Consider the following 14164-nt stretch of genomic DNA (forward strand, 5'->3'; position numbering starts at 1 on the left):
TTAGTGACAATGGCCACAGCGATAGTTCACTTGTTTATGGTCACACATAGTGGCTCTGTAGTAATAGAACAATCAACAAATGGGTTTTGCCCAAGATCGTATTGTATAAACTCGATAAAGTATTGCAGTTTACTGCGTCTGAGGTCAAAAGACGCGTGATTCAAATGTAGATTTGGGTAGGATGATTTTTCAAAAGCCCGGATAGGATTTCTTCCTAGTCCAAGCTACGACAGTCAAGGGCCAGGGCTTTGTAGGTAACGTCTCAAAAACTTCAAATCTAGATTCTGAGATGGACCTAGACAGGAACTAGTCTCGTAGCGCTTGAAGTGGTGGGTGAACGATCAGCAGTCTCATTATCAGCAGCCCTCACATCTGAACCAGTCCATGCAAGCAAATAACGCGATCTAAAAATCAAAACATCAAATTCCACATTTAAGCTCCCAGTTCGCGCCAAAGAGAGAAGTATAAAGATGAAAGCCGTTCACAAGAGTCATCAAACCATTTTTGCAGTTCTGGTGTCATGCTTTGTCTTGGTATCATATCCTGAAGTATAAGATTCCGCACACGATTGTATCGACTGCGGAAGTCTCCCAGTCCAAGCAATTTCCACTGAACTGGGGAATCCGGAACCAGACATTTCCAAAAGTCCCAAATTGGGTCATTTTCGCCGAGCATTTCAAATTCAAGGGCCCCATAGGCTTCTCGAACGCGTTCAAAGCTTTGTCGAGGAACAGCTAAATCAGCTTGGCGTGGATCCAATGGAACTACCGCTCTGATCTCTCCCAACAAGCCTTTGGAGTGAAGGTTTGCGCATATGCTATTGATTAAGGACGTGAAATAGGCGGTGGGATTTCTCTCTATCGTTTCAAGCACTCGTTTGGCAGCATGGTAATCTTGAATGGTGTTCTCACACCACTGGATCCTCACAGTCTGTAAGGTCAGCATTTATCATGAGTCAGGACCTGCAGGCTACTCACAATTAACTCGGTGTCGGTGTTGCCGCTCATGTTTAATGACAGGGAGACGGTAGCAGAACCCAAAAGATAAGGCTTGACTTCAGATGCTTACTGCTGATAATGCCAGCCAAAGCTGCTACAGAACCAGATTAACAGGGTTGGGACTCCCTTATGTAGTCGTATTAGATCTCAAGTGGGTGGAAAACTGAGTTTCCCATGGCTTCCACCAAAGGTGAGGCTATCGTTGAGTGCCCTTTCTTGGACTAGTTGGCGCACTGTGAAAGACAGATATGATTTCTAATCATGCACAGTTTCATTCGTGAACTCAGGAGGCGAACCCACCCCAGCCTCTTTTTAAGGATAGGCAAGACTAAAAACATCTCCCTTAGTCAATCATGCCCATTTCTCCTGGTTTATCCATGGGCTTGGTGAAATTGGCGAACCATGCTCCATGTCAGACTATGTATTTAGCCTCGAGGTCTTCTCTAGAGCTGCAAAAAAGACTTAGCCAATGCCTAAACCACGTAACAAATCATACCTCGTATCTGCTGTAACAACAAGGTTGACTTGCCGGTTCACCCAAACCGCGCGGCCATCCTTCAACGCCTGAGTGATATGGCTGGGTAGTTCTTCGGATACTTTCCTGTCTTCCTGCACAGAGATTCAGCTGCCCCATTCTGTAGATTCAGGTATAATGATACTCTGTTGCGTTCAGCCCAAATATTGGTGTCAGGGGTTAGTGTTTGAATGGACGCTAATGCACGTTCACGTTTAGTTGGCGCGCGCGCCAACTAAATCTGCATACAATGCGTCCATTGGTTTACTAAGCCCTGTGGTGTGTTGGGACTGCATTGCTGTTGTGATAATTGTCAACCCACATTTTTATCCATTCAGTCTCCTCTCACTCCTTGCCCTTCATCAAAATAATTTCATCATGACTACAGAGATATCTTGGGCTTTACAGATTCTGCTTCAGGCATCTCCTGAGTCCCTAGCAGCTCACCGCTTTGAGGTGCTTCCTGCCCTGCGAGAGATTTTACGCCGGGTTCTCGTGTCCTTTAAAATTCAATCAAGACAATCTGAGCAGAGACATGCCACAACAGGGCTTTCAGTCCAGGTTAGCAATGATGCCGATGACTTTCGTACCGACCTTACACGTGGAACAGCCTCTGCATGTTCCGAAACAGCCTCACGGTTAGATCACTCAGTATCCTCACTGGCATCTGATGGGGATAACGACTTGACCATTGCTACGACCGTGGAAGAAGCTCTTACGGACGACGAGGCCACCACTCCGAGCGATGACTCATATAAGAAATTCTTCAAAAAAATTAAGAAATGCGTTGCGGAGATTGAAGATATTTCAAAGCGTCAACCTGAAGACCTCATCACGGGAGTCTTGGCTACGTTGGATGGCGAAGATGGGCGGCTGGCAGATATAAAGCAAATCGCGGGCAAGACAAATCCTTCTCTGGAAGAGAGACTGGTCCAATGCCTAGCTCAGGAGTCCATAGCACTGGAATTCACTCATTGGGAGCAGGATGAACTGCAGGTACAGCAAACAAGGCTGGACCAACTGTGCTGTGAACCTTCGTCTTCACAAAAGAAGCAGACAGGCCGTATTTCACAATTTGTACGGCACCGATTCCACGATGAAGAATACTCTAGGAAGGTCATTCGATATGGTCTCAAACAACTGGTGCTTAAGAACAGATGTCAGCAGGAGCTCCGCTGCGATAGCATGGGAATTGATGTTGGCATAGCTTCTGCTTACCGAACATTTTGCCGTATGAAATATGGTCAGATACCAAGTTTTGTCTTGCTTCTGTCTACAGATGGACAAGCGGCACCAATCCAGGATAGGGTCTCTGGGAATCCGCCTTCAACTGACGCTTCTGGCCACGCGCAACCGACTCAGACTTCAGTCAAAGACCTGTTGTTGGGCCTCTCTGCGTGGACTATGAGGTGCTATAACTTCTACTGTGGTAAGTGAGCGTCCTCACACCACCTGTATTCATCGCCATGGATTAACACGTTTTAAAGAGTACAGGAGAAGCCGTGGAATTTGTTTAATTCGAGTTTTTCCATCGCATAAAGGCAAGAGGCGAGAGCGGTCTTCGCGCCCAGACTCTGCAAAGCGTCGACATTCCGGCAGACGTCGCTCTTGTCATAATGATGAGGATCCGTCGCATTCTGACGCAGCTGGAGGGTTGTCACGCGTCCATCCTGGAAATCTTACCTCTCATGGCTATCAAGGTCCTTCTGGAGAACAAATACGGGATCTTCACCAATTTGCTCAAAGGCATGCGGATCTCACCCCTCGCGATTCGGAGCATTTTACGGCTCCATCCCGTGCATCATACCAGGACCAGAGATTTAGCGGATCTGTCGTGACACAACTGCAACAAGATGCCTCACTGGGGGCCACGAGGCTACGGTTTGATGAGTATCCTCAACCAGAAACCTCCCGCGCTGACGACCATGGTATTGCTGATGCTCTTGTGGCAATGCGCCAACATTCATATCAACCTAGCAACGATCAATCCGATCCAAGCAGATGGACGCCACTGCATGCTCATCAGCCTGGTCCTGTCTCTCAGCGTCTCGCCACTCCCGATTTAGCGAATGACTCGCCCTCGGCGATACGACAGATTGCTCCTCAGTCCCTTCTTCCTGATCCTCGCAGAGAGGGCATGTGTAACGCATCAGCGGGAATGGACCAGATCGCTTTTCAGCCCCTAGACCTCGATCTCTACGAAAATAGTATTTTTAATGCGTCTCTGGGATTGGAGCAAATAGCTACCCAACCATATGTTTACGAGTCTAATGGAGGAGGGAATATGCACCACGCCCACCATGATGCAGCAACTTTTCTTCCAGCGATGGATCAAGTGTCGGCTCCAGAGTATCATTCCAATATGCAAAACGCTGAATATGTTTAAAGTATACTTCTTGAGGCTCTACCGGCTCAGGTCACTGAATATACCCATGCCCCCAGTTTACTACCATCCTCGACAATAAGAGGGCATTTTCCAAACACATTGTAATAATGCTTCAATTGGAGGACTTCGTCGTGAATTTTCACCTTTCCAGATATAAAGAACGGTATCAACGCCACATAGGGATCTCCGACCGGGTTCTCTCCAGCAAAGAAAATTTGTATGGCGGGTTTGATTCCTTTCGGCTTGGACTGTCGGTACTCACGTTTGTGCGGGGCGTCCTGTTCAGAGTTTAGGCGTGCTCGTTGTACAATTGCTGACGCATTTGTCTCACCTCGTACAATCGCTCTATCTCTGTTATCACCTCCCAACCATGACGATCCACAGTCATAGTCACAACCGGGCGATGGTTGGAACTAGAAAGAGACCTCGCAAGGATTTCATCGGCTTTGGAGGCTTTATCGTATAGGACTTGAATAGAATCAGGTATCTCCTTGGATTCGACGAAACCTGCTCCCGGGCTATTGGTAGCCATCACGAGATGACTGCGGTAGTTCGTTTCGAAGATGCCAGTTTCTAGAGAGGGAGTCACGGAAAAGGCATGGAAACTTGGTGAAGCTGATGAACTGTTTGTCAGTTATATATAATTACCTATTGAAGGTGTGAGCGCCTTACATGATAATTTTGGGGGGTCTATGAATTATAACTTGTATGAGGTTAGAAAGGACGAAAATGAAATCAACTTCCTTAGCGGGGCGTAGCGGGGCGTTGCTAAAGCGTTCCTTGCTGCCCGATGTGTGGCCGGAGTCTCGTGACTCCTACTCGTTGTGGTTACGCCAGCCTTGGGGAACAACTCGCATCCACCAAGGATCATTGGAGTAATTTGATCACATCGAATATCCTGCGAAGTCGCCTAGCAGCATTGCGCCTGACCAGCCCACCTTTTGGTTGCCAATCAAGAGAGCTATTACCCCTAGATTTCAGTATTTGATGGCCGGTTATATATCGCAACAAGCTCTACAATGTCCAACTTAAGAAGATTGTACTAGTGCTCTTCCTCGTAGACTTTTACTCTATATTACATATATCTATGTTTCATGAAAGAAGGCCCAGTTCACAATACTTTACCATTATTTGTCCAGCAAAGTCATAATTATCCCTCAATGACTTTAAGAACCAGCTCATATACCAAGTATAATCACAGCAGAAGGCTTGTATATATGACACATAAGTCGAGTATACTGCTAAACCTTATGCTGCTTATCTTATTGCACTGAATTGTTTTACATGCGCTAGAAGACCGGTTTTTCTCTAATTATGTAGTCCAAAATACCTTCGAATAGGCAGCACCAAGGTAAGTAACGGAGCCCTATAGTTTGAACACGATACTAGGTCTGCTTGAGGCCTGTTTCGAATAATGCAGCATCCTTCTACCCTACTCTTGCTGCAACCTTCTCTATGGAGTTGATTTGGTGAAAATGCTCCAATTGAATTCCTTTACATGTGAGTCACTGCCAGCTGCAATGCTAGTTACATATATAAAATTCTACTGGTGCCTTTAGAAGATATCGCTTCACGTATGAATCATTACTAGTTGGGATGCTAGTTGCATTTGTGAACTTCCACTGGTGCCTTCGGAAGATAGCGCCCAGAAGGGCGAGCCACCAGAACAGACCTGCATGATTAACTCGAGGCAAGCAGGCATCCTTCCGTGGACAGGCCACATCTGCCCGTATACTTCAGTAGAGGCAGGGCAGAGATGCATTACGTCGCACTGTAGTCCCCTAGGTGCAGCCCACGCACTTTTATCAGTCCTTTTTCCGACTACATATTTAATGTAGAGGGTATACGCTGGTGGTGCGAGAAGCGCACAACATCCCAGCCTGACAATTGCGCTGAATTGTCGCCTGATACCTAACAAGCTATTTTTTCATTTTTAACATTCAACTCCAATGTTCAGCTACGCTAATTACACGCCATGGCTTCAATGAAAAAGACCTTTAGTAAGGAAGACTGTCAAGAAGGTTTAGAACCGCCAGCAAAACAAGAATGGAGGTATGTAACACTGGTGCTTCTGCAGTATTCAACCAGAGGCCTTATGGTCCAATAATGACGCATATAATCGGATGTTTTGTTCTTGTCAATATAGTTACTCCAGGCTGCTTATCTCATCGCACCGGATTGTCACGGAATACCGTTTCGAATAGGCAACACCAAGTTCAATTTCACCGTCACAAACTGCTGCTGTTTGTCCGGGAATTGAACTATCCTTATCACCGACATACTTTGGACTACAAAAAATAAATAAGGCACAAAGGATCAAATAAATAAATTTTTCCGACGTAATAGCCTAGGAAGATATGGCTTGTCCCTTAATCGAGGGTTTACATCCACCAGCTGTTGACTCCTTGAACTAGACGCAAGCAACAGAACCCACGTGTTCCTTTCTTCGTAGATTGCACATGGAATGCAAAATTATCAGTCAGGCCTATGATTGGTCAAGGTGGGTAGTTACTGTAGACAACAGTGTTACCTGGCTCACCATTTCTTTCTGGATCAGTTGGGATGCATCCTCTGTCTTTAATTTGCAAGGTCATCTGCTGCTAAAGCAGATGTAGGCTTAGCCAAACTACTGGTCAGAATGCGCCCAATTGCAAGTGTGACATATGAAAGTGCACATTGATTAGTATCTGGTTGCCAAGGCAGGAGTCTGCGCAGACTGAAAGACTGTAGACAACACTGTGGGGTTGACCAAGAAATCAAAGTCCCCTGCCACGAACTTGAGGCAATGCCAGACTGAAGGATGCGCGTCCTCCTATGTAACCCCGCTTCTAATCCATGCACAAGAACTGGCCATACTTTCAATATAAGAAGACAGGTGAATCCACCAGTAGGCGAAAACTTCATTGTCAACATCCTCCTGGTCTCTTGCAATTCCATCACTGGTATGTTTCAAGTCTCGAGGTACCACTCCTTACTTTGAGAAAGATTTGTGACTTCCTGAACTCAACAGATCTCTGTATCATTGTCCTTCAATCCAAATCATAGCATTATCTCAGACAATGACTCAACTATAAAAAATGTGCAGATATATCGACACAATCTTTATCTCCACACAGTGCACAGTCGACCCAAAGCATGAAGTTAACAACGCGAACGTACAAGATCTGCTCCAACCCAAACCCTATTAGTACAAAACGGCACTGTCGTGATTCCCGGCCCAGCGATGATGCCATACTTGGATCAACAACATGAAGAGGAGAATGTCCTGTTTGCTTGGGAGAGATGTCTGAATATGTGGAGGTAGGATAAAAGTGTGTAGAAGGAATGTCATCCATTCATCTGACATTGGATCTAGATCGATATCTGACCTAATGAAATGTCATCCTGCCTTGGAACGGAATCGCAAAGTTACAGCGAAAATCACGAGCATGGTCTGCGTTCCTTGTCTGGGCGGTCTGGGGTATATATAGGTATTCTCTGAGGCTTCAATTCTGGCCTCCAGCTCCCGAAACGGCTTTGCAAGTCCGCGCTCGCTGACCAAAACGCCTTCAAGTCTTTGAAAAGCCACGGTGTTTGAGCACCATGCTCCCATCTGTCTCTCTTATTGGCGAAATAGTGATGGCTATCGAGTGCACTAGTCTTCAGGGAGCTGACGTCAGGTCCCTGTTCCAGCAATGACTACTTAAAGAGCTCCAATTCCCTTCCTCTGTCAAATTCAGATTTTCTCTCGTTGCTATTCATTACCATTGATATGCTCGAAGCCATGGACATTATAAGTATTTACGCTATCGCCGCAGGCGGCATTTTTGTATCCCCCATTCTGCTCAGGGTTGTGCCTTATCTCATACGATTGACAAATGCTATTTCCATACTTATTCCAAAGCATCTAACCTATGCATATCTCCTTAATCGTCACCGGCATTTTGGTCCTTGGACACCTGCCAGTGTCCTCCTACATTTCACTTACGTGGCAGTCAACATCTTCTGCATTTCTTTTCAGGTACCATCGGCAGCCGGCGCTGGTCGTCGGGCTGGAACATTGTCACTCGTCAATATGGCGTTTCTCTTCATGACAACGTATTTGGGGTTCCTTGCAGATGTCTTCGGGGTTTCCTTACATACACGCCGGCGGATCCACCGCACCACAGGATGGATGGCGGGTGCCCTGCCGACTGTCCACATCGTCATTGCAACAATTGTGCAGCAGGCAAATTTTTCGCTGCACAAGTCTGACAATCTTTTTGCTCTCATTGTACGTCCTACTGTCTACAAGAGCAGCTGTGAACTAACCACAAACACGGTGGAACATCATTGGTGACGCTTTTACTATTTTCTCTTCCGTTCTTTCGTCGACTTGCATACGAGATCTTTCTCCGAACGCACCAAGGACTAGCGGCAGCTTGTCTCTATTCCATTTGGCGGCATCTGCAATCTGATTCTCTCCTTCCCCAAATCTGTGTCTACATACCACTAGGAGTCTTTTTGCTGACAACGCTTCTGCAGCTTTGGATCTTCCTGTACCGTAACAGGATCTTTTCGTCTCACCGGTATCCTCGAGCATTAGTCACCTGTGACAAGGACAACAACGGTGACGAGAAGGACGATGATGACAAAAATAAGGAGAAAGTGATCAAAATCCGTGTCGGCCTTGCACGACCACTGGAAGTGAAGGCCGGCCAATACATCAGTCTGTGGATGCCTTCTGTGAGCTTGTGGTCCTGGACGCAGACTCATCCTTTCATGGTTACGTCTTGGTCCCCAGGCAAGCAGGATACTCTGGAACTCTTTGTGCAGACTCGCCGTGGTTTTTCAGCAGATTTGCATTCCTGGGCAGCCAAAGAAGGTTCTGCTTCATTCCTTGCCTTCGTCAGCGGTCTCCATGGTACCAGTGAGCCTATCGGTCAGTATGAGAGCGTCTTGGCGATCACCAGTGGCTTTGGTATTGCTGGCGTGATCTCATATCTCAAGCAATTGATCCATGGCTACAACACTTCGACTTCTCGAGTCCGTCGTGTGCATTTTGTGTGGCAATTGCGGACATTAGGTACGTCGATCTCTCAGAACGGAAGGTGCTCTGCTAAAAAGGCCAGATATTGCTATTGCAGCCCAACCGCTGCTAAACAGTCTCCTGAGCGATGATGTTCTTGATGATGGCTATGTATGTCAATCTCACATGGATTCAATAACAAGCATGCTAATAGGGAACCCAGATCCTTGAAGTTTCTCTCTATGTGGAATCCGGCATGACAGTTGAGGATGAAAAGCCCTTTGGAAAGCACGACCGAGCCTTTGTCTACAAGGGAGTACCGGACTACCAAGAGGTAATATCTGCGGAGGTTTCCGGTGATTATATCAGCGAGTTATTGGCAATAGAGGATATCAATGGACGTATCAATCAACTAACCCAAACAGATCTGGACACCGGATGTCTTGAAAAAGCGTGGCGATGGATTGATCCGCAATCGGCTGCGGCATCTGCTCGCTCTAACTTCCTCCGCTGCAGAAGAGATATACCCATTCAAGGGCCAGAAGGCTAAAGGCAGCCTTGATAGAGATCCATTGATATTTACCAATGCCTGGTTAAGGAAGTAACAGCCTACTTCCATGCATGATGGTCTTCTATTGGCGCCCATATCACGTCAACTCCAATAGAGAAATGCTTCAGTTGAGTAAATCCTCGATGGAACATAACGATATCCCTGACATCTATCAATAATTTAGCACAGTTGTGCTAATTAGGAGCTTCTTTTTTTATTTTTTTATTTTTTTTTATTTTTTGCTTTTCTTGTTTTTTATTTATTCGTCATTCTTCCAGAATTTTGTATTATTCTCATTTGGGTTCCATTACTGTTGCTGCTAGTTTTCCGATGTAATCAGTTTGGAGTGGTGTTACTCGGAATGCGCTATCTTAAGGAGGATTTTCTCTATAGCTAACAGAGTTGGAATGGCTACTCCAAATATTTCTAGGCGAGATACCTTAGGGTAAAAGTTGCTTTTTGTTAGAGAAATAGGGTTTATTATAGAATTGTCAGTTGAGTATCGAGTAATGAGTAATGAAAATTCAAGGCACTGATGACGCAGAGCGATCTGGTTAAAGGCACCCTATCGTAGCTAGTTAGTTAGAACCAGGTTAGTTACGTAAGATACCTGAGACCCAAGTTGTAGGCTGAATTGCTTCCGAAGCCAGGGTTGTCAGAGAGTGATCCGAATAATTTGGATCGACCTACTCTGTAGTTAGTTAACTAGGTTAGTTAGTTAGTTACTTGCCAGCATGATTATATAAGCCAACTGAAGCTGGTAACTAGTTAACTATTCTATAACTGTTCTATTCTTGACGGATTTGGCATTGCACGGACAGGCTGCTTAGCTAAGTCACCTGAACTCAGCTGTGAAGTTGTTCCTCTCATAATGGAAGCGTTCAATTGACCCTTGTTCCTACAATCAGGCAGATATCAGACGGAGTCACTCAGAGGGTCGACTATTCTGAGTATGTTTATTGATAGACAAAGCCCTTCGTAGATGTTAAACATTCTCTTGTGTCACATATTGGAATATTAGGAAGAGTCTTAACTGCGAATACGATTATGGAGTGTACGAGTAGAACGTGCGCGCAGAAATCAGGGCAAACCGAGCCAAGTCAACCAGCTCGCCCCTAGAGCAACGCCGCTTTGTTATGAGCGCGTGCTGGAGAGTTGCGAGAGATTAGAATTGAACTCTAAATCGAGTGGAGGCGGGACTTACGCCTTTTAGTTCTTCGATAGAACCAGCAGAGGTAGTCGCCGAAAGGAATCCAACGGCATCAGAATCGACCGGCCATCGCTCTACATCATCCACCCCGATCACCCCGTCATCCTTGACATATTTTTGCATTAGCTCCATAGTAATGGTTGCCAACGCTTTCATGGCTTGAGCCTGTGTCTGATCCAGAAGATGCGTATGACAGTCCTCCAAGGCCGCTAAGATATCATCAGTACTGTCCTCAGCAACGTAGGGACTATGTCCATACCGATCTGGATAACCCCATCAAGCCCCAACAGTATATTGGAGGATATCAGAGACCGATGCTCAAAACCGGCTGCCGTGAGATAGGATAAACTGCTGAGGACCTACCGACAGTTAATAGAATTCATTAGCAGTGGATCAGCGGGGGATTACCTGGGCCAGGATCGAAGCTAACTGGATCTCGCTGGGGTAGGCATCGCAGGCAACGAGGTGTTCCAGAGTGAGAGGGAGATCTTCAAAAAGGACATACATCGAATCCTTGAATCGGAAGCATTCTTTGGCAGAGACGATATTTTCGTGCTGGATCTGGCGGAATCTCTACGACATCTTGTCTGCATCTCTTTTGGAGAAAGCCCGGATGGCTAGGACTCGGGAGGGGCGAATGCGATGAACGACTATAGCAACGGTGCCAGCGAGGTCGCAGCTGTAGACCTTCCTAAACGTATCCCATGGAGATTCATCCCTGACAATTAGCGACTGAGCTGCACGATTTTCTGAATCGACGATCTGCCGAAGAGCGAGTTCTCTCTGCGAACCCCTTAGAAGCTTTCCAGGGGGCTTCCGAGTTAGAGATACTATCTTCTTGTTCGAACTCTCTGTCTGAGTGTCAATCTCTGCGCGAGTGTCAGTCTCTGGGGGATGTAGCCCATCCGAGTACGACAGGAAGCTCCGGGCATCTCGTCAGACAAGGCGATACCCTCACTGGACCAATCTGCAGGCTTCCTCACCCGCCAAATATTTCTGTCCGAAATCGTCTATTCTTGTTCCTTCCAAGAAGATAGAGGTCCATCGGTTCCCCCCAACCCTGCGAGAAATCCCACGGATGGTGAAGGTGAGGGCGACAGCAGATATTGCAAGGCCGTCCATCTCCAGAAAGGTTTCGGGGACCGCTGCAGCCAAGGGCACTCGATTCTCACGCGAAGAGGATGAGCTCTTGGTGAAACTAAAGGAAAAGGACAATCTGTCATGGAGTGAGATTGCAAAGCATTTCCCAGAGAGAACGAGGAGTTCCCTCCAGGTACGCTACTCTGCGACACTGAAGCATCGAAGGTCAAGGCCTCGGGGAATAAAGCAGAGTGGTAGAGCCGAGTCTATACTAGATGCGGCCCCTGCTTCTAGCGGGTTGCGGCGTAGTCTGGATTCTAGGGTGCAAACTGTGGACAGAAGGCGGGATCCCTCAGGCTCACCAATAAACTTGCCGTGCCGACAACGATACGGCCCACCTCGATCCAGACGTGCAGTAGACCGCTATGGATATTCAGCGGCATAAATCTATTCCTATGAGTTGTACCAACTTATTCCGTGTGGTTCTTGACCTTTCCAGTCAATTCTTGTTTTATTTTCTTTTCGAGTGGACCATTAGTTCCCAGCTTTCGTCAATAACCATTTAGGTGTAGTGGAACTGTGACAATAGTCTTATCGTTGCTTAATGCCCGCTGTGAGGATGAAGCATCTCCAGAGTAAAGCCGTATTGATTCTTGGCATCCGGGTCGGCTCCCTTCTCGAGCAAGCATTCTATCGTTTGCTAGATGCCTTTTTGGTATGCAAAGTGAAGCGGTGTCATTCCTTCGCGATCTTGGGCACCTACATCTGCTCCTCTTCCTGGAAGAAGTGCGACGATATCGGACGCAAAGCACTGCGCAGCAACATGTAACGCTGTTTGCTGCTTGTAATCAATAATGGATGTGTCAATTCCATGGTCAAGCAGCACCTGGACCACTTCCTTGTGCCCGTATAGAACAGCTTCAAGGTGGTGTAGGGATCTGGAGCTGTATATTGAGCTGTGAGAGCACCCATCCTAAACTAAGTGGCACCAGACCAGTTGCTGCGAAGCCATTTTTGATATTTTTCTAATTTGAGGGCTCCCAAACGAGCTTTTGGATACGCTGCAAGGAAATCTAGCTTGTAGATATGATTGATTCCAAGCCGCATACTTTCCTCCACTAAGCGGCCATATATGCATTTCAAAACTGCAAAACAGCCGACATCAAGAGGCTGTAGAAGATGAGATGAATGTGGTGGTAGGCAAATTGGTATAATGTTGTTCTGGGCACAGGTCCGATCAAATTGAGGAGTCAGATGGCTTCCATGCCCGTCAAGAACATCCGATATTTCCCTTTTGTACGAGTATTTGTATAGGGGATAAAGAGATTTTGAAGCCATGAGATCACAATATCGTCAGTGGCCTACCCATTAGAATTTATCTCAATCCTCCAGTCGCGTGGTAAGGCCTCATTCTCATACCAGGCCTATAGATGGGTCTTCGCTTTGAATATGATACACGGTGGCAGAGCCCATCCAGTTAAATTGGCTGATTCAATGACGGAGACCCATTCCCGATTCCCAGGCTGTATAAGAACAGGGCGACTAACAGTCTCTGCTCTAGTAACCACCCTTGTAGTAGCAATTAGGCGTGGTCCGGTCAGAACTAATACTTATCGTCTGTTCAAGGGGGGAGAAGTAAGGCTCCCTTAGCAGCGAGGTATCCAAGAGTTGAGACTTGGAAATGGTCTCCTTAACACCGCAGCCTGAGATCAGTCCAACCATACCCCCTCTTGCTCCACGCCATATTGGATGGCGGAGGGAAGACACAAGAAACAGAACAAATGACGTGGCACCCAAGCCAGGCGCGTCTCCTACTGCAGGCATCACAGTCAATCACGTATTGCTCGGACTCTGATGAGAACAGCTAGTCAGGGCTGTGTTTCTTGTTCCAGACTTCGCCTCATTTATGCCTCATAGGATACAGTATCTAACGACTTGTGGGAGCTAGCAGTGTAGCCGACTGGAATATAAAGGTTCCAATATCTCCGCTGGTCTGACTTCATTCGTCACCAAACTTATCCCGATCAGCAGATACAAGCATACGATTCAGATTACCTCATCTGTAAAGATGGAGGAAGTTCACTCAAGCGGAGAAAACACGCTAACCCTTGCTCGATCAGGTCCCTCGTACACCAAGGCGGACGATTGCCAGCATTCGAAATCGAAAACGTTTAATTCACCACAATTTATAAATCAAAAGCGAAAGGGCTCAGAGAATCCAGAGATCAAATCTGATAGCCACCAAGATTTTGAAAATGATCCAAGCACTCGTGGGAACCCAATCAAAAGAGTGAGAATGCAGTCACCGAAACGTGGCAACACCCCGGGAGTTCCAGCTCACAGTTCCGGTAGGCCTTGGTAATCTGAGGTGGTAGGAAGTACGCTAACCAGGCCAGATAATCCCATTATAATCGAAGACGAAGATATCGCCTGCCACCA

General features: G+C 46.6%; 5 protein-coding genes across 5 annotated transcripts; 3 read left to right on the forward strand and 2 right to left on the reverse strand.

Moving 5' to 3' along the window:
• Positions 1-432: 432 nt before the first annotated feature.
• T310_9646 (uncharacterized protein) lies at positions 433-1007 on the reverse strand (the record flags this gene model as incomplete). Its single annotated transcript, XM_013467903.1, has 2 exons — positions 433-915; positions 978-1007. 2 exons carry the CDS (start codon positions 1005-1007, stop codon positions 433-435), a joined length of 513 nt encoding a protein of 170 aa, XP_013323357.1.
• An 883-nt stretch (positions 1008-1890) lies between these two features.
• Positions 1891-3898, forward strand: T310_9647 (uncharacterized protein; the record flags this gene model as incomplete). Its single annotated transcript, XM_013467904.1, has 2 exons — positions 1891-2941; positions 3000-3898. 2 exons carry the CDS (start codon positions 1891-1893, stop codon positions 3896-3898), a joined length of 1950 nt encoding a protein of 649 aa, XP_013323358.1.
• A 4054-nt stretch (positions 3899-7952) lies between these two features.
• On the forward strand, positions 7953-9435 carry T310_9648 (uncharacterized protein; the record flags this gene model as incomplete). Its single annotated transcript, XM_013467905.1, has 4 exons — positions 7953-8150; positions 8402-8942; positions 8989-9056; positions 9109-9435. 4 exons carry the CDS (start codon positions 7953-7955, stop codon positions 9433-9435), a joined length of 1134 nt encoding a protein of 377 aa, XP_013323359.1.
• A 597-nt stretch (positions 9436-10032) lies between these two features.
• Positions 10033-12697, reverse strand: T310_9649 (uncharacterized protein; the record flags this gene model as incomplete). The annotated part of the gene is made up of 6 exons (XM_013467906.1): positions 10033-10140; positions 10640-10854; positions 10905-11004; positions 11151-11336; positions 12088-12148; positions 12489-12697. The coding sequence occupies 6 exons, from the start codon at positions 12695-12697 to the stop codon at positions 10033-10035; spliced, it is 879 nt and encodes a 292-aa protein (XP_013323360.1).
• A 1096-nt stretch (positions 12698-13793) lies between these two features.
• Positions 13794-14164, forward strand: T310_9650 (uncharacterized protein; the record flags this gene model as incomplete). Its single annotated transcript, XM_013467907.1, has 2 exons — positions 13794-14073; positions 14122-14164. Coding segments are annotated over 2 exons (323 nt in total), but the record flags the coding sequence as incomplete, so codon positions are not given.

The sequence above is a fragment of the Rasamsonia emersonii genome (assembly GCF_000968595.1).
Source record: "Rasamsonia emersonii CBS 393.64 chromosome Unknown ctg1118621762167, whole genome shotgun sequence".
NCBI classification, from domain to species: Eukaryota; Fungi; Ascomycota; class Eurotiomycetes; order Eurotiales; family Trichocomaceae; genus Rasamsonia; species Rasamsonia emersonii.